Below are 23,234 nucleotides of genomic sequence, written 5' to 3'. Positions count from 1 at the left end.
TAAGTTAATTATATATACAAAATTAATAAGAAATGATGTTACCGGTAGGTGATCACGTGACGATATAGTGTTACTGTTAGATTTATCTAAAGACAACGAACTAAAAGTTTGAAATAATAATTTATAAATGTAATAATTTATTTGCATATCATGATAATGGTAACAATAGTTTTGTAGATCACCGTCGTATTTCCCATTGTAAAATAGCATCGAGATTTGTATACTAATAACGTTATTGAAATTATTCCTGAAGAATGGGTACAGTTTTTCTACAAAGAACAACAATAATGACATTTATGAAACAAGCTGTGCCCAAACCTTTACAGTATCTTGGTAGTAAAAGAAATTTCATCATTCCAACCTTAATGCACTCTATATGAACGGTGAACACGACAGTTATGCTGATGTGTATATGTAGTAACAACGTGACTCACATGATGCTGTCTTCAGTAGATGGTTATCGTGAAACAATGTTGCCTGATAGCATGAGTTTGCGAGATGTGTGAAAATATACAAACTATTGTATTCTCGTTAGTAAAACGCACTACATGATACAGGACCACAGATACATGATATCACATACAAGATATATATGAACTGTATTAAACACGTTTCTCCAACAAACATTTAAATTACAAATGCAATTTTTAATGATGTTATTAATAACACATAGCTTGTCCTGCTTAGCTTTTAATACTTTTACTTTTTCTCTTGGTATAGATCACTCAAGTAACTCTAAATAATATCTTGTGTGTGAAGATATAAAATCATGACATCATCAAAATTAATCAGTAACAGGCTATTGAAAAAAATTCTCTCTGGCTTCAAAGCTGAAAAGATTCTTAGAAAAATCTGAACATTAATTTAAATACCTGATACGAATAGAGTGGATTAATTCCGAATACAACAGAATATACTAATTATAAATACAAAATAGGGTGGTTTAATTGTATATACAACATAAGGTGAGTTATTCCTAAAAAAAGAATATATTGATGCTTAATTATAAATACAAAATATTAGTGATCATTGTATATATAGCATACTGATAAATTAATTATAAATACAACATATTATGGAAATAATTCTAAATATAACATAAGTTGATTATTCTCGCGGTAAAATTTTCATTTAAATTGGTTTAATTAATATTTCTTTATTCAATACATTATTTCGAAACATCGTTCTTAAGAGTTTTATAAAATTTTCCATTTACAAGTCAGTGAAATCTTATATTTAACAACTCATTTAAAGAAACATCAGTAGTTGAGATACTCGGATGACAATCTGCTGGTTGTGGGTTCGAAATCCTTCACAGAAATGCAGCCTTCGATAGCTTATTATATGATTATCAATTCTTTATCCGTTGGTAAAAAGTAGTCCAAGAGCTAATTGTTAGTGTTGTTGATTATCTCTTCTAACTTTAGATTGTCACTTCTAAATTAGCTAGCACATGGTAACTTTAAGATAAATTAAAAGAAACAAACCAAAAATGACATTAATAAAATATTAATGAAATATTTACTTTAACGAAATGTGTTAGGTTATGAAAATGTTCTATATATGAAATTTTTAATATAAAAAAGTGTGTAGTCATAAGAACTTCAAGTATTAATGTAATTAGACTGTTTGAAGAATTGATTAAGGCGTTTCACATACAGACGAGGTAAGAAGTTGGTTATAATAAGTTATGTTCGACACTAAGAAGTGGTCAAGCTTAAATTATATTAAACACTTTCTTAAATAATTTCTTATCACTTATTTTTGGTTTAGCTAGTTATAAATAGGTACTGCTCAAATGATAGAAAGTTGAGGTTTAAACAAATTGCCTGACAATGAAAAATTAAAATATTAAAATGACAAATTTATTATTTAATATTTGCCCTGTAACCATCTGAAATAACATTGTTTATGTTACTTAATTAGTGGATGTATGCACATTATTTGACACGAAAGTTTAATGATGTAGTATTTGAGCAATGGTGTGATTGTCTATCCGTCCGTTTATGTGACGGAAATAATGAATACAATAATGCTATTTCTTATGCTGAAATACAACAAGGTTTCCGTGTCAGTTGTGGTGAATTATGACATGGTGATTCTCCCCTTCCACTTTATGGCACCAAAAACAGAATAGTTAAAAAATTCACCCTTTGGGTATTCAAGAAAAATAACTGTGGTCTGTGCAACAACTTTTAATAAATAATAAAACACAGTTGTAAATAACAGTACTGTCCTTACAACAATGACACGACTTTCACAAAAACTATACTTGAAAGTTTGATTTTATCTTCAGTGACAGAATTTTTAAATGTAGTGCTAAAAGTTAGACTTCTTAATATCTGTTGTTTTTTGAACAAAAGGAAGTACGTTTAATGCATAAAACATTAAAGTTTATATGAGTTAAAGTCGAACACTTTTCTCGTGTAGTACTTATCAGAAGAAAAATATATGTGTATGTAAATGTTCACACTGTTCCAATTTTTACAATAAGGTATAACTAGCACGATAAGCAATTGTTTCTGTTATTTTAAAAGACTAAGGAACTGTATTAATCTTCCTGTGTATTTTAATATATCTTTTAAATATTGATTTAAATAAATTATTTTAATTATTACTATGATCAAGTGATCATGAGCAAAACTAAATTACCACTCCTAAAAGAAATAGTTAAGTGTATTTACAAAATATTTTGTCAGGATAATTTGAAAGTTTAGAAATTTAGAGTAAATAAATTTATAATAATTTATTTAAAATTAGTTCAGTAATCACATTTTTATTTATAAGAATGCCGATATAAAACAAATAGAAGTGTACATAAAACATTTTAAACTATATTCAAATTATTACTTTACATATTTTAAAGGTTAACATAATATCATTAGATATTATAGAGTCTAACGAACGGTATCTCACCCTTTACTAGAAGTTTCCTGGAAGAGCAAACTTGAATTTAATATCAATAAAACTTGCTCCAATGTAAAGTTTGAGGTTTATGACAATATGAAAATAATTTAAACGCTTGTGTTTTATGTTAAATTTCTGGGTAGACATTTCCTGTTCAGAGCGCTGGTGTCAGACAGGGTTCAGTAACTTGAGGGGAAAAATAAACACAGAAGATAAACATAATTCTACATTCAGTAGAATCAGATTTCTTAAACACTAATCATGCGTAGTGTAAACAAAATTCCTTGTTGGCCAATGTTAAATATAAAGATTTAACTACAATGAAATAACATCGATATTGTATCGGTGCTTCCTGTATTATTTAGTAGTGTTTGATAAAGGTAGGTGTATGTAATGTGAAAACATTGAACGTTATAGTTTGAAAATGGAATTTAAAGATAGAGTTAATGAATTATGGGAGAGTAGATGACAATCATTAAACTTTAGTTAATAATTTATTAATTTTGAGTTATCATGATAATAGATATGCCTAATGAAGGTTATTATAAATTTATATTTTGTGTGGCTGAAAAACAAAGGTTTTTAAAAGTTGTGATTAGTTACAAGTAAGATTGTATTTAAATTTTCTATTGCAACGTCAAGTAAATATTGACAGAATTGTAGATAGCATTAGAATAGTTTGGAAATAAACGTTTGATAGAGTAATGAATACAAATTAATACTGTTATCAAAAGTTTAATAAAATATATCGACAGATAAACAAGTTTGATTATAAAACATGGTGTGTGTTTTCTTACTGCAAAGCCACATCGGGCTATCTGCTGAGCAAACCGAGAGGAATTGAACGCCTGATTTTAACGTTATAAGTCCGCAGACATACCGCTATAGCGCTAGAAACTTGTTTTAATACCCCTAGTGGGCAGTGCAACAGACAGCCCACTGTGCAGCTTTGTTCTTAATTGGAAATAAACAAATATATAAATGGATAAAAATGAATTTATTTTTGTTTTCTTATATTATATTGTTTTGCTAGGTAATAATTTCAAATGACACTGTATACATTAAAATATAGTCTTAAGGATGGTATACAATACATAACATAAATCGATACGTGTTGGTTAACAGTTTATTACTTTTATGATCATTTGTTATCTATACATAATGAAGCTATCATAATCCAACACTACAATTCCTTTATAAATTAATAGATCTACCCTTTATTGGAAAACGAACTGATTTTAAGAGCCCTATTTTATAGTATTATGTTTAAAAAATCCACCATTTAAAATATAAATAAAACCCTTCCGAAAGTCCTTGTGAGAGTCGTGTTTGTTTGTTTTTTTTTTGTTTTTTTTGGAATTTCGCACAAAGCTACTCGAGGGCTATTTGTGCTAGCCGTCCCTAATTTAGCAGTGTAAGACTAGAGGGAAGGCAGCTAGTCATCACCACCAATTTTCTTCTTAATTTTAATGTTATAGAAAAAAACCAGGTAATTAACACCACTCATTGCCAATACTTGAGATGCTCTATTCGGATAACAGGATTAGCCGTTATAACTTTCTTTGATTAAAATTTTTTCGGGGATGGTTTTCAAACGTACGACGTTCAAAATCTATTTCCATGATTACGCCCAATGTATTATACAGTTATAACGCTGTTAAAATATTTGATCGCACGTTTCATAAATTTTGTGACTTTCTTTAAATGAATTTCGATCCAACATTTAACAACAAAACAATAGAATAATAACGTAATTATTTCTTAAACGTCATACAATAATAGTAATACATGTAAACCTACAGTGATACTGTTTTTACATTAGTGTACGCTAAACTTATAACTTGTGTATTCATTAGTTAATATTTGTATTTTATTTTAAACAACTCATATATTAATATTTATAAAATCAATAGGCTTTAGAAAAATAAAGTTTTATGAAACAGTTATTGTCAACTCTTAATCTTTAAGTTCTTTAGTGATGTTAAATATAAGATATGTAAAAATGTTGACAGTGTCATTCGAATATTGTATAACCTTGATTACTACCCGTTATATCCGTGTTGCATAACGATTTCCACTAGGTCCTATTTCCATGTAATATAACTTTGTTCAGAGAGATTATTTCCTTTTTTTTTGTAACCTTCTTTACAGAACCTTCTTTCTATATTTTATGACTTTGATCGCAGAACCTTAATTCTATGTGTAAACTAACTGGCAAAGCTTATATTCTTAGATATCTTAGAAAATTGTAAAACTAAATCTCAAATAAAATATTTTCTTCGAGATAAATAAGAGTATTCCGACACTGAAAATGTTAAGTATTGTTTATGAATAAATATAAATACTGCTTAGCTGTTCAATAGTTATATTTACTCAAAACTAAATGGCTAAGGGTATAAGGTAGTAAAAACATATTAGCTTATTCAAGATATTTTTTAAAATGTAGCTAAAGCTATGTAACAAATTTTTACAAATGTACATATTTCTATTTATGTAGATTTTTCTGTTTTAAAATTCGTAAATATTTCAAAGTTTGAAATTTTGTTATTTTTATTTAGAAATGTCTGAAAAGAAAGCTTATAAAATTTAATTAATTTGAAGATATATAAATTGTTATATGGCACAAAATAGGCATATTTTACTTAGTTCTATTTGAATTATGAGATTTCTATACTTGGATCAACATAAAGATTACACGTGAAATAAAATGCTTATTAACTGGAAAGTGTTTTCTAAAAGATGGTGTTATTATTTTAAAAACACTTACACGTTTACTTTGTAGTCTCTTACCTTCAGTATTTTGTGATTTTGTTTAGAATTAAAATTATATTTTATAACATATCCAAGTTTATAAGTTAACGATTTTAGCTAGCAAAATTTACGAATTAAAAAATAAATGTAAAGGGAATTGTATTGATATAGAAAAACGAATAACAAATGAAACAATTTTAGTATAACATACAGCTAGCAATCACTATTCTCATAGTGTTAATGGAATAATATGAAATTAAGTAACCAAAGAACAAATATGAAATAAAAAAAATCATAGATATTTAATAATTTAAAATTAACTTTAGAAAGAGATAATGCTTCATTAATTGTAGAAGTTCATTTATGGCAACACTGTTATGTCAAATCATTGGTCAATATGTTTTGAAAATTGTGATTACGAAATAAGTTTCTAATGAAAGTGATATACATTAATGTTCAGAATTTTTCAAATTTGTATTTAAGACTTGTATTTATGTATTTGCTCTTCTGATTCAGTGAAAATGTAAAATGATTTATAACAAACAAAGTGTTTCTATGGTTATTGTTTTTAATATAGAATGAAAACAAAATATACCATGGAAACAATTTGAGTATAAGGTCATTATCAAAATATTTGTCTTTGTAACTTTATTCATTTTGAACTTATATTTATAATCTTAAGAATATTAAACTTGCATCTGCAAAAATACTAAATATTCATTATTGAATCAAATACGTAGAAACACACCATCTTCATTTAACAGTTTCAGATAGAATAACATATCTCATGTCTAGAAATCTTCGAATGTAACAAACACAAAATAAGTGTTAAAATATCTTTTTAAAAGATTCAAAATAATACGTTTTCGAAAATAAATGCCAATAAGAAAAAATAATAAACCTTTATTTTTCAAGACCAACTATTCCTTGATATAATCAAAATTAACTAAACCTTATTATTTTCTTCATCGTAATTCACCAGCTTCCTGATCCCCACTTATGTATAACCAGAAACTTAATATCAATTTAAAAAGTTAATTTTATATATCAAATAAAAACGAGAGTTTGGAAAGATAAAACACTACATTGGAATGTTTCTGTTATTTACAAGAATATCAAAGTTCAGGGGTCGAATTTTAATTGACACTGTCTTGAGAGAGTAATGATAACCTTTCCATGTCTTCCAGTTCACACCATTGGCGTAGCTCTCGTGTTCTCCGTTCAGATAAAGTCCATTTAAGTTAGAGGAATGACATTTTCCATACCACCATCCTCCTTTATATGACTCTGCACAACTACCAGAATACGTGTCGTGGTCACTGTCCTTGGTGGAGAAACTTAACCCATTGTGATACTTCAGACTGTCTCCTTCGTTAAATAAATAAAAGTTTATTTTTTTTACTATGATTTATTATTAAGTTATCACACCACAAATTATGTATACCATTATATAAACAGTTACCACTGGTTATACAACGATAATCAACTAATACGTTAACAACCTCTTAACCTATTCTCTGAAATACAGTTTTGCAAAGAAAAAACAATAATGGTATGAATAATCCTATATAGAGGGAAAACTAAAATCATCAGTACATGAATGTAAAACAACAATGGAAAGCAAAGAAGGCTCCTTTTATCTTACTAGAAAATAACTTGGTGAGTGGCAAACCTGGTGAAACTACATCAGAACACTGATTTGCCAATTAGTGGTCGAAAGACAGTGATAGTGGAGCAACCTAGGGCCAGTAATATGAAAGTACCAGGAACTTAATCCATGAAAATTTGTAAACACCCTTGTGAGGCACCACGATTTCACATTCTCATGAATAATACTTTCTCTCAAAACGTTGAGAACAAACGACATCATTATAGCATTTGTACTTTCATTGTACCTTAGTGTTCCTTTATCAACATAAATAATAATTTTATGTTGTTTGAAGAGAACCTTACGTTGTTTCTCAAGTACGTTCATAAGGTATGAGTTTCGTTCAGCAAAAGTTCATGAACTTTACAAATATTTACAAGTTTTTCTGGATCGATTCTTCAATTATAGCATTAACAGCTTATCTACAGTGAATATTTAGTTACTAAAAAAGGAAGAGAAAGTTTAAACATGATAGTATTAAATATATAATTAACCTTTACAATGTTAATACCAATTATTTCAATGAAGCAGAGGGCGCTTTTTCTAATAATACGTTATGTTATTTTATTCATCTCTGAGGTTATAAATAGTGTGATTGTTTTTTGTTTAAAAGATTTTCTTTCATATAAATCAACAACAAAAACACAGTTTTCTCTTAGTTTTCATTACAATTGCTTTGAAGAGCTTCTAGATCAACAAAAATATGTTACAGTTTATTTATATATATGAAAATAATATCTTCAGCACAAAGTAAGAATCTTTGATTATTCGTATCCAAAACAAAATAAAAGCTGTAATAAAAAGAACGAAATATGTAAAGAGATACTAGTTGGATAGAATTTTAAAACGACTGTCGTTTTGCTATGCTTCCCGCCAGTACAGCAGTAAGTTTACGGTTTTATAACGCTAAAATCAGTGATTCGATTCCCTACGATGGGCTCAGCAGATAGTCCGATGTGGCTTTGCGATAAAAAGACACACATAATCTACCTTAGGTTTGAGTGAAATTCAAAACAAACATTTTGCTATACGTATAAGAATGTGAACCAAACTTTGTGTTGAAAATCGTTTTAAAAACTATCCAATTAGTATTTATTTTGTTTAAGTCACTTCATATACAAATCTAGAAGTATCTAAGGATCCCTCTTTTCCTTTAAAATTTTAATTTTCTTTATCAGTTTCTATATGCCCATGGACATCTTTAAACATACAGTGTAGCTCTGTCAATGTTTGTTTGTTTGTTTTTTGAAATTCGCACAAAGCTACTCGAGGGCTATCTGTGCTAGCCGTCCCTAATTTAATAGAGTAAGACTAGAGGGAAGGCAGCTAGTCATCACCACCCACCGCCAACTCTTGGGCTACTATTTTACCAACGAAAAGTGGGATTGACCGTGACATTATAACGCCCCACGGCTGGGAGGGCGAGCATGTTTAGCGCGACTCTGATGCGAACCCGCGACCCTCAGATTACAAGCGCATGCCTTATCGCGCTCGGCCATGCCAGGCCTCTGTCAATGATAAATATAACTTTTACAAGAATTAAAGCCACAATCACAAATTCATAAACTGCAAGCATTATTTTGGTTTACAGTTTGTTAAAACTGCCAAAAGAAGGGTTACATTTTATAAATTTGTTATTGTGATTTTATTTTTTTATCTCAGTACTTTTTGAAGTAAGATTCCAATTTGATTTTAAAATTAATATTTTTAATACACCTGTATTTTTTCAACTTTTTATGTTATACCTGTATAAAATATATACTTTCCCTACAGAAACTGTCCAGTGTCTAGTTATCATTATGTACCACTTTGTGTTAGATTGAATTGGATAGTTAACTAACTGCATGTTATATTTACTTTGTATAAATAATCTGTATATATTTATTATAATATGAAAAGTGGATACTTTTAAATCAGTCATGCAAAGTGGAAAATTTTTCTAGCAATAGTCCGAGCCATCTAGGAGCCAGCACCGTTTAGATTATCAAGTAAGTAATAGATGAAACAGTAGGTGTTTTAAACATTTTTAATTGTTTTAATGGAGATATTAATGCTTTAGCGTATTATTGGTATATATATGCAAACAAAACTATGCTCAGCAGATAAAATTAACGAGGAATTAGACAAAATAAAACAATACTTCATCAACATCAATAAGATTCCTCCACAGACCGTAGAAAACATTATACGCACACAACCAACAAAAGTAAATATATCCCACGAATTAAAAGATTACGAAACCATATACTGCTGCATACCATATATTCCCGACATCAGCAGACAAATAACAAACATTTGGCAAAAACTAGTAACAAAATATGACATTTCAGTTACTACCAAATTTATTCAAAAATCAGGCACAAAACTGAGGTCTATACTATGTAAAAACTACACTGACAAACATCACACCAACATTATTTATAAAATACAATGTGATAACTGCCACGACAAACCAAGCTTCATTCTCACCACAATTCCCTGGCGAGACACTGAAAGCATACTCAAGTTCAATTAATAGAAAAATTACCATAACTGAACTAAAATTAATATTAAAACTTGAAAACACTTCCCCCGGACATGACCAAATACCAAATATTATTCTGAAAAAAAGCTCTACTCTCCTATTACAACACCTCACAAACATCATGAACATTTCACTAACAACTGGATATTACCCTGACACTTGGAAAAAAGCCATCATAACCACGATTCCAAAGAAACAAACCAACAGGACCAATCCAGATAATTTCCGTCCCATCAGTTTGTTAAGCTGCCTTGGCAAATTGATGGAGAGGGTTATCTCCAACTGTCTTCTCCACTTTTGTGAAACAAATAATATCCTTCCTGAATCCCAAAACCTCCAGGAAAAACAGGCAAACAACAGATCACCTCACACGACTCACCGAATCAGTCTATAAAGCTTTTAACAACAACCAAGTAACCATTGGTGTATTTCTAGATGTCAAAAAAGCATTTGACAGCGTTTGGCACAATGCCATCAAATACAAACTAAATCACCTAAAAATAAATCCTACTATAGTTAAATGGATTTCAAATTTCCTAACAGATAGAACAGCACAAGTAAAAGTCAATAAAACGATATCTAAATATTTCAATATAACTGCAGGAGTGCCCCAAGGATCAGTCCTCTCTCCACTACTATATATTATTTTCGTCAGTGACATACCTTTCCCCAATTTTCCATACACGCATAATTCACAATAAGCAGACAACATCGCTATCTGGAGCACCTCCAGAAACCCAGTGATGGCCACGTCTCGCGTGCAAGAATCACTGAACAACGTCTCAACATGGAGTAACAAGTGAAGAGTAGTGTTAAATCCAACCAAAACACAAGCAATCACCTTCTACAGGAAATTAAAAAACAAAGAAAAAATCTAGAAAAAATAAAATTATCACTCGGAAATACGACCATTAACATGTGCAAAAACATCACATTCCTTGGTATCACTTTCGACACGAAACTAACATGAAAAAAACATGTTAACAATATACACTCATCAATTAGAAAACGGATTTCACACTTAATGACTCTAACCAGTCGAAATTCTCACCAAACACCATTATCCAAATACTTGTATACAAGGCTTACGTCCGTCCACTGATAGAATATGGATGTCAAGTAACATATAATATGTCAAATAACACACTTCAGAAAATCCAAGTTCAACAAAACAAAATACTAAGATCTGCATTCAGTCTACCATCATTCACTCCAGTAAATTATATACATCAAATCAGCAACTTACCAACACTAAGAAATAGACTAACGGAAATATCACATAAATACTATTTAAAAGCAGAAAACAGAAACAAACTAACGGCATCACTTTACAAATTAACTAGTGCACCAACTAAATATACTTCACCTTACAACATATTTCAAGAATCACAAATCACACAACAAAATATTCAAAAGACAAAACTCACGTTAACACTATGTATTTTCTTTTTTAGGTCTCGGGCACAGGACAGGTAAAACTTTCGGCGCCTGTCCTGTGAAAGTGGGTTTTCTCGGGGCGCTCCCGTTTCCCCCCACAGCAAAAAACTTAGGAATTGGATCTATAGGTCCCAGCCCAGGCAACTTTATTGCCAGGCCCTGAATCGGGTCGTTTGTGTTCGTGTTCATATTTACTTTGACATCTGCCTTTCCGGACGGGACCTGGCTGTTTTCTCCGGTGCTGCCTTTGCCTCGGTCATGGATAATATTAAGTATGACCAACTTCACTCCTTTACCCAAGAAAAAGTCTAAAAACTATTTAAAATAATAAAGAAAGCTAAATTTAATAACCTTCCACGAAAAGGGACGAAGAGGAACCACTTACGATTACTCTCTCTCTAAACTAAACCCACGTTAATTTGCGTTTGCCACAACTTCTATGTTGGAGAAACAAGTAGAAAATGGAAACCAGATTCAAAGAACACAAAAAAAGTCACCTTCACACGTTTTCAAACACTGCGAATCAAATAAACACAACATAACTATAGAAAACACACAAATACTAAAGAAACAAACAAAAACAAACGCAAAATTAAATAAGTCTTACTTATACAACAACTCAAGCCCAAAATAAACCAACACAAAGGAACACCTCGAAACCTGTATTAATAAATATAATCCAACATCTAAGCACGCCCTCTATATTCTTACACTCAGTTACACAACTCCCTTCAAACATGTGGTCAGCTATCGGTCAGTTACCTCTTTCTTTGTGAACCTGACGATGACCGAAGAAGGTCAAATCGTTGTTCTACGTAAAATAATTTCTCAACTTAAACCAGCTGTTTTTACATATATATATTATTTACTACCTTTATCGATTTCTACTATTAAGTAATAACTACTGTTACCATTTACTATATTTGTGGTAGAGTTAAAATTGTTCTAAAGTAAAGTTCATACTTAGTAATAATGAACAGGATTAATATTTTTTTATGGTTTATGATGATGTTACTCATGACAGTTTAACTAGATTAACTATCAGAAAAAAAACGATATTCTATATGTGTGATATGTCTGTACATAGATGTTAAGGCAAAAAAGTTATTCAGCTTTACCGGTCTAAATAAACACTAAAATATGTTATGAGTAGGTGTACATTGTTAAATAATACAAACAATATATCCAATTCTAATAATGTACTACTAATCATATATATAAACAATATCATTGATCAATATTGTTATTACACATTACCTGCATCTCCTGTGAAACCTTTAACATGCAGACGATAATACAATTCTTCATTATCTATCCTAAACTCCCGATAGAGGGCGAACCGCTTTTCACCTTCTTTGTCTGTCAGATCAAACCTGATTGAATAAGTTCCTTGGTTCGTTAAAGTAAAAATCCAGTAATTTCCTGAGAAAACAGATACTTTGATTAATTTTTTTATGCAATAATTACTGCAATAAGTAAGTTTTTCAATTAATTAACACGAACAATAATAACTGTCATAACGAGATGTAAAAGTAAAATCTGATGATTAGATTTCATAATATTTATGAATAATGTCCATTTCTTTAAAGCAAATTGTAAAAATTAACGTTTTAATATTTATTAAATGTAGTATTCTCTATACGGTTTACATAATATATTTCTATTGTAGTTACATACAATTGATATTAAAAACTATTCCTACTACTGTATTATCATACCCAGCCAGAAATCTTTATCGATGTCTCCAAACCCCATTTTGTATTCTTGCCATGATTTGTAGAAGTAATCTGTTGGGTTTCCATAATCTCCCCGTCTTTGAATCACCTACAGAGAACTTTATATAAATCTAACTGATATTATTTTAAAATAAGAACAATTATAAACATGAAATTGAACTATGTTGTACTTGTGTTATTTATGTTTTAATTTAGAATGGAAAATTTAATAGAATCAATATTTACATTCTAAGTTTTACCTAGCAATATCTATAAGTAAACAACAGTTCTAATATTCTCATTATTTTTTCTTGATCATAATTGAAAAATAATATTTAAATTCCAAATCTAGTTTTCTTTATTTTATGGATCAATAAAAAGGGAAGTAATAGTTTACAAACAATTCTCTTATTAAAACTTAATATCTCGTGAAAATAAACTTTTACCTCAAGATTCTAAAAATTGTGTATAACTATGACAATAGAACTTTGGTGTGGTACTTGAGGTATTTTAACTTTAATTTTACGCTGGTGTTACATTTTACAAAAATGTTAATATTGGTTTCATTATTTCAACAAAAGTAAACCTAGCTTTAAAAATTACATTGTTCTGATATCGCTGCACGATGAGAAGAAATATAATTTTAAATGCATTTCTTTAAAACATTTGTGTTTACCAGGTTAGAAAATTCAAAAATCAGTAATTCCGTAAAAATACTGTTGTTTTCCTACTTATCAGTTATTCAAGATTAAAGGTTTATTAAAGAACTAACCAGAACTTCGGTATTGCAAAAAAATTAAATGACATACTGAAATGCGTTTATTTGGCCTAATTATGAACTGTGACATCAATATATGACGGACAATGCAAAATACCAGCATCAGTTATTAACTCACTTTACAAATTTTTTGTTAGTTTTGCATATTATTTTCTGGTTCAATTGGATAAACACATGAGCTTAAACTGATTTTTATCAGTGGCCAAATGCACCAAGAGAAACGTTCTTTACTGCAAGACCACAGAATAAAATAAGGTGGTCAAAATTCAGTGGCAAATATCAAACCGCAAGAAAGTTACGTAATGTGCAATAAACAGTGTGAAGCACAAAGAACAGAAATTATTGTCGTCCGAAGGAAGGGTTCATACGGGTGGAAGATTCTGTATCTAATTAGGTTATTAGTTAAACGTGACTCAAGTTCTATAGTATAACCCGCGACACTCAGATTACGAGTCGCACGCATTAACCCACCTGGCCATGACGGGCCATGGTTAAACGTGACTCAAGTTCTATAGTATACTTGTAGAAAATTGTTAAATCCACGACGAGTAAAAAAACTATGATATCTGTTGGATATACAAGACAGTTAGGTGTAGGTTTTATTCTATAATTTATTTTATAAATTAATATTTAATAATTGCTTAGTTCTTGTAACAACAGAGTTAATTAAAAGTTAATAATTTTAAAACCGATAAATACGATCAGCTAGGTGGTTAGGACGACTTTAAACCTGAGAAACACATATTCTAATCACCCTTCCACTTGACATGTCATCAGTTTCAGGAGTGTAAAACAATGGCCCAAGAATTTGCTGTCGTTGTTGTGCCTTCCCTCTAAACTGGGGACAACTAGAGCAAATAGACGTCGTGTAGCATTTCGCGAATTCGAAATAAAGAAACCACTTATTTGTTTGTTTGTTTGTTTGTTTGGAAATTTCGCACAAAGCTACTCGAGGGCTATCTGTGCTAGCCGTCCCTAATTTAGCAGTGTAAGACTAGAGGGAAGGCAGCTAGTCATCACCAACCACTTACGATAAGTTTAATTACGAAACTCAGTAATAATCGTACATTGTGTTTGCAAATACAATGTTGTCTAGACTTTACTAATGTTGTTGACGTCACATAAGTGAAACCTTCGGTGTATTTCTAATCAGTTTAAATGAGTGTTATTTAATAGGAGCCACTTGCATAGTTTAGAGAACATTCGAAGCCTCAGTTGTTAAGGTATTTATATAAGAATCTCGCGAGTAAATTTTAAGACGAAGTACAAAGTGAAATGGATTCACATACAGTCTAGACAGAAAAAACCGTGAACTCAGCCGACGTAGAGTGATTAGCTTTAACGGTCGATATTTAAATTGTGTTTTACAACTTAATAGAAATAAGGAGAATGATTTACCCTGTCAAACGGTGTTAAAAAGTAATTAAAACCGTCTGTGTGGAATTTGAAAAGGAAGACAATTATTTTAAGTTCAGGATACAATTATGGGACATAACGGAGTAACTTAGGAGAATTATTCACTGATACTGTTCTGTTGAGAGTAGAGAAAAATTGTTAGTCTTGTCATTTGCATTATAGAGTAATTGAATCAGCTCAAGTGGTTTTTAACTGTAAAACAGAATTATGTATGATCTTAGACAAGTTTATGGTTACCTATAGTGTTTTGAATACATGTATCATTTCAAAAAAAGCAGATTATGTGCTGTACGTTCATTATTTGAATTTATTGCCAACAAGTCACAGACACCTTCCGTTTAATAATCCAAGTATACATTGTTTGTTTTTGAATTTCGCGCAAAGCTACTCGAGGGCTATCTGCGCTAGCCGTCCCTAATTTAGCAGTGTAAGACTAGAGGGAAGGCAGCTAGTCATCACCACCCACCGCCAACTCTTGGGCTACTCTTTCACCAACGAAGAGTCGAACGCCTTAACACATGCCGGGCCATGCCGGGCTCCCATGTATACATAAAACCATGACTTAATCAGCCAAGGGAATATGAGACTCATTGTTGGAATCATGTATCGAATGACAGTTTAGCAAATAATTGAGGACATAAGGAACAAACAAGTCCTCGTTGATGAGCATGGTTTACGTAAGCCCGTGGAAATATTTGTTAATTTGAACCTTTGATGAAAGTACTGTTGGTTTGATAAAAAAGGAGACTGAATTCCGACACAATATATCCTTTGAAATACCCTGGATTCTCGGCCAATCTCATAATGAAGACTGAAAAATGCAAGTGATATGTAAGAATATGGTCAAACATGTTCAGCAGGATTGTAATCAAACAATGTAAGTGCTGTTTTGTGTCCAAAAGGCTGAATCTTGTGCTTAACATTGTAGCCAGCTGTTATTTATATGTTATCTTTTTTAAGCGTCAAAAGTTACATGATCAGCAAAAGTAATCAACTAAAAATGAATGAACCAAAGACAGGAGTAAAATATAGTTACTAGATGATGTTATTCAGTCGCTAGAGGGTAAACGATATGTTGATAAAATCTGTTTTATATAATAAATGTCTTATTTCACTACAGCTAAATCCTTTTAAAAGTTCACCATGACTGTAATGACAACATATAGAAAGGGAATCTGCCAATATTATACTTTTAATGCAATGGACGTGACAAAAGAGTTGCAGGAATTTCGAGAGTAATTCAAAGGTTACCAAAACTTGAGGTATAGACAGTGTTAAGGTACTTAAAGTAGACATTGAAGATGAGTTACAAAACTGTAAACAGTCAGCACATCAGGAGAGGCAATAATACAAGGATAACTCATGAAACCACTGTGTCTAGTCTCTCAGACCAACAGTTACCCAAACTTGTTCTTACTCTGCAACATCCTTTTATACTGTTGTGTACAGTCACTCAGTTGTACAGTTATCCAAAGGTGTTCTTACTCTACGACATCCTTACATACTGTTTTGTCTAGCCACTTAGCTGTTCAGTTGTCCAAACCTGGTTTTTTACTACAACGTTCGTACATACTCATAAGAAAATGAAGTTAAATTATTCATGAAGTTGACCTTATTTCTTTGTACACTTACCGTCCAGCCTCCTCCATCAGTATCCATATCACAGTAAACATCAAAACTTCCTGTAAACATCCATGATTTTGGCCAGATACGGTACACCCCACTAGTATGGTTTCCATTAAGGAAAACATCTGTACAGTCTCTTGGTCCAGAAGAGGCTTCAAGGCATTCCATTTCTTGTGGACACAAAGCATATAAAATTGAATTTACGTAAAATATCAAAGCAATAATAAAATGTTTTCAAAATTTTATTCGTTTAGCACAAAGCTGCAAAATGGGCTATCTGTGCTCTATCCACTACGGGTATCGAAACCCGAATTTTAGAGTTGATATTCTACAAACATACATTCGGTTTTGTATCGAAATAATTCTATATATTTTAAACATAAGACAAAATGATGTCTAAAGTGATGAATATTTCTAATAGCAAAGTTCTGATAGAAATTTGGAATTACAAAACATTGTAATACAAACTGTATTCACCGGTTTAGATGTTAACAGATAAGTAATGTGAACGTTAATTTACCATCGCTGTGTATTTTATCTTTAGCTTGTGTAACCAGTACAATGATTGAATCCAGTAGAGTTGATTCTGATGTCATTTGACATCGCTTGAGGTTTGTCTCTATCTGACAGCTCTGATGAACCAGAAGAAGAATCATGACAGGTTGGATACTGATCATCATTTGGTTAATTTTAAGTCTCATCATCTGGAAAAAAATGTTATTCACACAATAAAATATGTTGAAATTTGTCATTTATGAATGTATATTGTATTACAAACATATGTATTTATTTATCTATATATTGATTCTAGCTGCTAATAAACTTCACATTTATCCAGAAACTACTAACTTTGGTTTTCACTGTATCGAAGTTTTATCCTAACACAACTAAAAGTGATTATCATATGATATCAAAGTTTTATAAAACTCTTATAGTTTCAGTTAACTGTATAATAAAATATTTAGACAAAATCTTATTTGTAACAAGTCGCCTCTTTCAAGAACTATATTTTTGTTTCTTTCTTTTAGTTAACTCAGAAATTTATAACAATATAGAAACAAAATTCATAATAAACAATAATAATCATCTCTACTGTCAAAATAACTCATACTTGATATGTCATAAAACAAAAATTATTAGTACATTTTCTTCCATTTTCGCTTAATTTCTTAAGTTTGCCTTTAAATTTCATTTTCAAACTATTGCGTTCAATATTTTAACATTACTAACACTTACCTTTATTAAACTGTACTAAATAATAGAGGAAGAACCGATACAATGTTGATGTTATTTCACTGTTGTTCAATCTTTATATTTGACACTGGCCAACAGGGAATTTTGTTTACTCTGTGTTTGATCAGATTCTCAGAAGTCTGATTCTACTGAAAGGAACATTATATTTAGCGTCAGTTTTTATCTTTTCTCTCATGTTACACGACTTCGTCAGACACCAGAACGAGGCTACTACTCAAGAGTTTACCAAATATTACCAAGAAGTCAGTTAGTACTGGTTCTGTTTAGTGAACATCAACAAAGTTCTATTAGAGGTTTCTATCTCAGTAAATAACTTAGAAATTGATTGTGACCTTGTACAACCAGGATTAAACTTCCTTAAGTCTGTGTTAGTTACTTCTAACCTTTTCTAATGTAGTTAGACAAATAAAGAAATATTTAAGTAACTCAATAACAGAAGTAAGTATACACAAATACTTTGAAATTTAAAAAACATACAAAATGGGACAGAATTGCAATGTTTTAAAATAACATTCCGTCACTGTTAATATGGCCTGATGGAGTTGCGACACACCATGTCAGACTATGTTGGTATCACTGGTTGCTTTAACAGCAGTAAAAGACACATTGATTAAAGTGAAAAATGAACACATAACGATATATCTAATAATGCCACGAGAACAATGGCGAAAAACTGTTTTTTAAAAGTACTTTTATCCCATTTTATCTGTTTTTGAATTTTAATATTTGTAAACTGTGGGATACCTCCAACATTAAATAGAAAGACGTTATATAAGTGCTCTTTTAAGTACATATTATTAGAAATTAAGTGACAGCCCTTTGATTTACTACTGGTCTAAAGGAAAATGGTAATTAAAATAGAGATCATATCTACATCAGTATCTGATAAGTGCTTAAATCATTTTACGTTATGTTATAAACATCAAGCCTTAGATTAAAGTGATATATATTGTTATTAAACTAAAGTTTACTCTTATTTTAGACTTCTAGAGAAGGATGAGGTACCAAGGGTTACACTCGTTAGGCTCTGTTATACCTTATTAAAATATTTATTTCATGCGGTGTTATGATAAGTGAAAGAAAACGAACAAAAATAGTTTTAATATAGTTTAAACTGTTTTTTGTTGTGCTAGTTTCTTTATGTTGACTTTAACCAAAATTATAATTTGATTTTTTACAGCTAATTATAAATAAGTGGTTAACATTTATTTACTCTAGTTTCAAAAATTTCACATTATCCTGAAGACATATTTGTAAATTTGCTTAATTATCTGTTTAATTTGTTCAGAATATTTGACGAAATAATTCTGTTAACTCATTGCAATAATCAAAACAATTTATTTAAAGCAATATTTATAATATATTTTGAAATTTAGATTGTTCTCTTTAGCCATTCTATTTATTATTCTTCGTTACATTGATAAACTGCCACGCCATTACTCTATTATAATATTGTTATATTAAGATACTTTTACAATCTTAAGGCACTTGGTTTCACAACATAACCTACAAGTCACCAAGTGTCACCAGTGTTTAACATAAGTTAAGCAGGACTACATGTTACTGTCGTACACGACTTATTCTAACCGATCTCTGACCTCGTCTGTATTTTAAAAATCTCAAATACAGAATTAACAGTCAATGTATGAGGCCTTCGAGGTTAATTTTAGATCACATTTACTGAAGTGGGTCAAAAGAGTGACCTTCAGATTGCCTCTCAACTGTCTCAACCGCTTATTCTTATTTAAATTAGTTGTTATATATAAGGTTTCACTAAATCCAAATTTTTATTTTGAAAACATTTTCCAGCTTTGTTTTCAAATAATGTAGAATGTATTCACTAAAGTAATAATAACTAAATAAAGTAAAAGTGAAGCTATAATAAAATACCATTAAGCGATATTTAGAATTGTTTCCATTATAAGATGTATTTAGAAATAAATCGTCAATATCTTGTACTGAGAATTGTCCCGTACTATTGTGCATTTAGAATTAATCATCCTTATGTTGTAATTATAATTAATCCACTCTGTTATGAATTTAGAATTAATCTACATTATTATATTTTTAGAACTAATCTACACAATTGTGTATTTAAAACTAACATTATCTATGTTCTGTTCAGAATTAATCCACCCTATTTTGTATTTATAATTAATCCATTATGTTGGGCTCTGAGAACAAATCGGCATTATTCTGTATGTCAAACAATTCTAAAATATTGTTTATTTAAAATTAATCCATCTTATTTTGTATTTACGATTAATCCACTGTATGTTGTATCTGTGGTAAATCCACTCTATGTTGCATTTAGAACTAACCTACCCTATGCTGTATTTAAATTGAATCTATTTTCTTGTTTATTTCTCCAATCTTTAAGATAATCCAAGCAACTTTTGTTGAATGGTGATCCTGTTTCTAACTACTCTATCAATCTCTTGAGCTTTGAATCAAGACAGAATAAATTTTCAATAGTTTATTAGTGATTAGTATTGGTAGTTTAAACAACAAATCTTAATTTTGCATATAATTATATTACAGTTATTTTTCTTAGTGTTAATTAATTGACAAATTTATCTCACAATAATGATTTGACAAACAAAAGTAATTATTATGTTTTATTTTCTTATGAAGTTACTTGATTTTTAGTTTAGCAAATCAAGAAACTTATTCCATCATGTTCGTTTTAAGATAAAAAGAAGACGAAAAACTGTTCGCTCTCTGTTGGGTGTTTAGGATAGACAATGAAGATCTTTACTATCGTCTCAATGTTAAAGGTTACTCAGGAAGAACCAGGTAAAATTTTTAACTATATTAATGAATGATATCGTTTAAAAAGATGTTTGCTGGTACATTCTTAGAGTTAGAAATGTTGTTTGTATTATTTAACAATATACACCTACTCATACGATATTATAGTGTTAATATAAACCTGTTAACGATGAATACAATATTGTCTTACCAACTACATGCAGACATATCACAGATACAGAATATTACATTTCTATTGATAGTAAGCTCAGTTAAACTACCAGTTAACTCAACTAGCATTGAAGAAAATTTCCGAACATGAATTGTGCTGCCATCTTTTCTCTGTATTGAAAAAGAATTCCTATAAATCAGTTTCTACAACTCCTGGTCATGAATCTCTATTTCAACTAAAATTTCAAATCCTAAACATTTATCACGATTGTATTAAATTTAGTTCAGATCTTATATTGATATATTTAATTAATTTGATATTATTCCAATTAAAATTATGATAACAATGATTGTTAGCTAAATGACCTGCTTATGTTGATTATTCCCTTTGGGTTCAGTTTTAAATAACTACATTTATCGAGTTAAAATAGTATCATATTATTTATTTACTTCAAGTATTTTACTTCAAAATTTTATTTATCTCTCATAATTATTGTCTGAACATTTTTGCTAACAACACATTTTGATTATTTTACAATGTTTTTGTTGTCATTATGATTAATATGTGAGATAATTTTAGTCGATGATTAAGGTGTAAGGTATATGTTACAGTAAGTCCTATTTAACAATATTGTATTACATCTATTATCTTACACTTTTGTTTTCCGACTCTGTAATGTGCCTGAGTTTCTAATGAGTGTATTTCTTGTTTTCTCTTCAAAAAATCGTTATCATATAATTTTAAGTAAACTTTTGACATATTGCAGATAGTTACTTATCAAAATTTATTTCTTGATGTTATGTTACTGATCCATGTTACAAGAAACGGGTTTGGTGGACACAATGTGTAAAGATTTTCTACAAATGACAAGGATAATGACATTTATGAAACAAGCTGTGCTCAAACCTTTAAAGGATCTTGGTGGTACGACAAATATCATGATTCCAACCTCAATGGACTCTACCTGAAGAATATACATGAGAATTATGCTGATGGTGTGGAATAGAGTACATGGTAAGGACAGAAATACTCAGTTCCAGATGGGAAGATGAAGATACGACCCCGATGCTAAAACCAGTACAATATGTCAGGAACATCAAACCAATTGTATTTGTGATTCATATTTCACTTATAAGAAATATATCTTTGATGTTTGGGGAGACTGCTTTAATTATCTTTTAAATAGTAGTTGCAAGATTAATAATAGGGTATCAATAATCCCAGGGCTAAGAAACTACACAGAATTACTTTATGTTAATAAATCTTCCATTTTGTATGATAAAAGTAATAATTCAACGTTTTTAATATTAGTTTAAGAATCAGTATGTGTGAAAGTCAATTTAATACTTAAGGTAATTCTATATACAAAATTAATAAAAATTATGTTACCGGTAGGTGATCACGTGACAATATAGTGTTACTGTGAGATTAATCTAAAAACAACGAACTAAAAGTTTTAAATAATAATTTATAAATCCAATAATTTATTTGCATATCACGATAATGGTAAGAATAGTTTTGTAGATCACCGTCGTATTTCCCATTGTAAAATAGCATCGAGATTTGTATACTAATTACGTTACTGAAATTATTCCTGAAGAATGGGTACAGTTTTTCCACAAAGAACAACAGTAATGACATTTATGAAACAAGCTGTGTCCAAACCTTAAAAGGATCTTGGTAGTACAAGAAATTTCATCGTTCCAACCTTAATGCACTCTATATGAACGGTAAAAAACGACAGTTATGCTGATGTGTATATGTAGTAACAATGTGAGTCACATGATGTTGTCTTCAGTAGATGGTTATAGTGAAAGAATAATACCTGATAGCGTGAGTTTGCGAGATGTGTCAAAATATACAAACTATTGTGTTGTCGTTAATAAAACGCACTACATGATACAGGACTAGAGAGACATGATATCATATACAAAATATATTTAAACTGTATTGAGCATGTTTCTCCAAGATGTAGGAGAACTGGATATTCAATCATTCTTTTTTACGACTTGGTTGTTTTTCTTTGTTAGAAGAAGTTCTGTAGACTTCCATGGATTCTGCCTTGAGTCATATGGGCGGACAAAGATCAATTGAAGTAATTTCCCGTAACCGTAGGCGTGAAAATACCCATTCTGCATCTTGGAGCTAAATAACCTTGACCCGAGCAAGCACCAGAATCCCAAAACGAAGGCTATTACTTGAAGTATCAATTGTGACAGGAAGAAGAAATGCTCACTTGTCAACTCGTTTATCCG

At 30.3% G+C, this 23,234-nt stretch overlaps 1 protein-coding gene across 3 annotated transcripts; it reads right to left on the bottom strand.

Moving 5' to 3' along the window:
• Positions 1–6,208: 6,208 nt before the first annotated feature.
• Positions 6,209–18,183, bottom strand: LOC143241969 (techylectin-5A-like). 3 transcript variants are annotated; one of them, XM_076485432.1, is made up of 6 exons: positions 18,039–18,183; positions 17,323–17,506; positions 16,809–16,972; positions 12,986–13,091; positions 12,525–12,689; positions 6,209–7,026 (listed from the first exon to the last, which is right to left on the bottom strand). In XM_076485432.1, the coding sequence occupies exons 2-6, from the start codon at positions 17,504–17,506 to the stop codon at positions 6,740–6,742; spliced, it is 906 nt and encodes a 301-aa protein (XP_076341547.1). In that variant the 5' UTR covers positions 18,039–18,183; the 3' UTR covers positions 6,209–6,739. The 3 variants fall into 3 exon arrangements, with proteins under 3 accessions (XP_076341547.1, XP_076341511.1, XP_076341452.1); XM_076485396.1 differs by lacking the exon at positions 18,039–18,183 and adding an exon at positions 17,946–17,972; XM_076485337.1 differs by lacking the exon at positions 18,039–18,183 and adding an exon at positions 17,914–17,940.
• Positions 18,184–23,234: the final 5,051 nt, after the last annotated feature.

The sequence above is a fragment of the Tachypleus tridentatus genome, chromosome 1 (assembly GCF_004210375.1).
Source record: "Tachypleus tridentatus isolate NWPU-2018 chromosome 1, ASM421037v1, whole genome shotgun sequence".
NCBI lineage: Eukaryota > Metazoa > Arthropoda > Merostomata > Xiphosura > Limulidae > Tachypleus > Tachypleus tridentatus.
Note: the sequence above shows the minus strand (reverse complement) of the source record. Positions and strands in the feature narration are given on the sequence as shown.

Coding starts and splice junctions, on each gene's coding strand:
- LOC143241969 (XM_076485396.1), bottom strand. Junction 16,973..17,322: donor AGATAAAATACACAGCGATG/GTAAATTAACGT, acceptor TGTGTCCACAAG/AAATGGAATGCCTTGAAGCC. Junction 7,027..12,524: donor AGGTTTCACAGGAGATGCAG/GTAATGTGTAAT, acceptor TATTTAACGAAG/GAGACAGTCTGAAGTATCAC.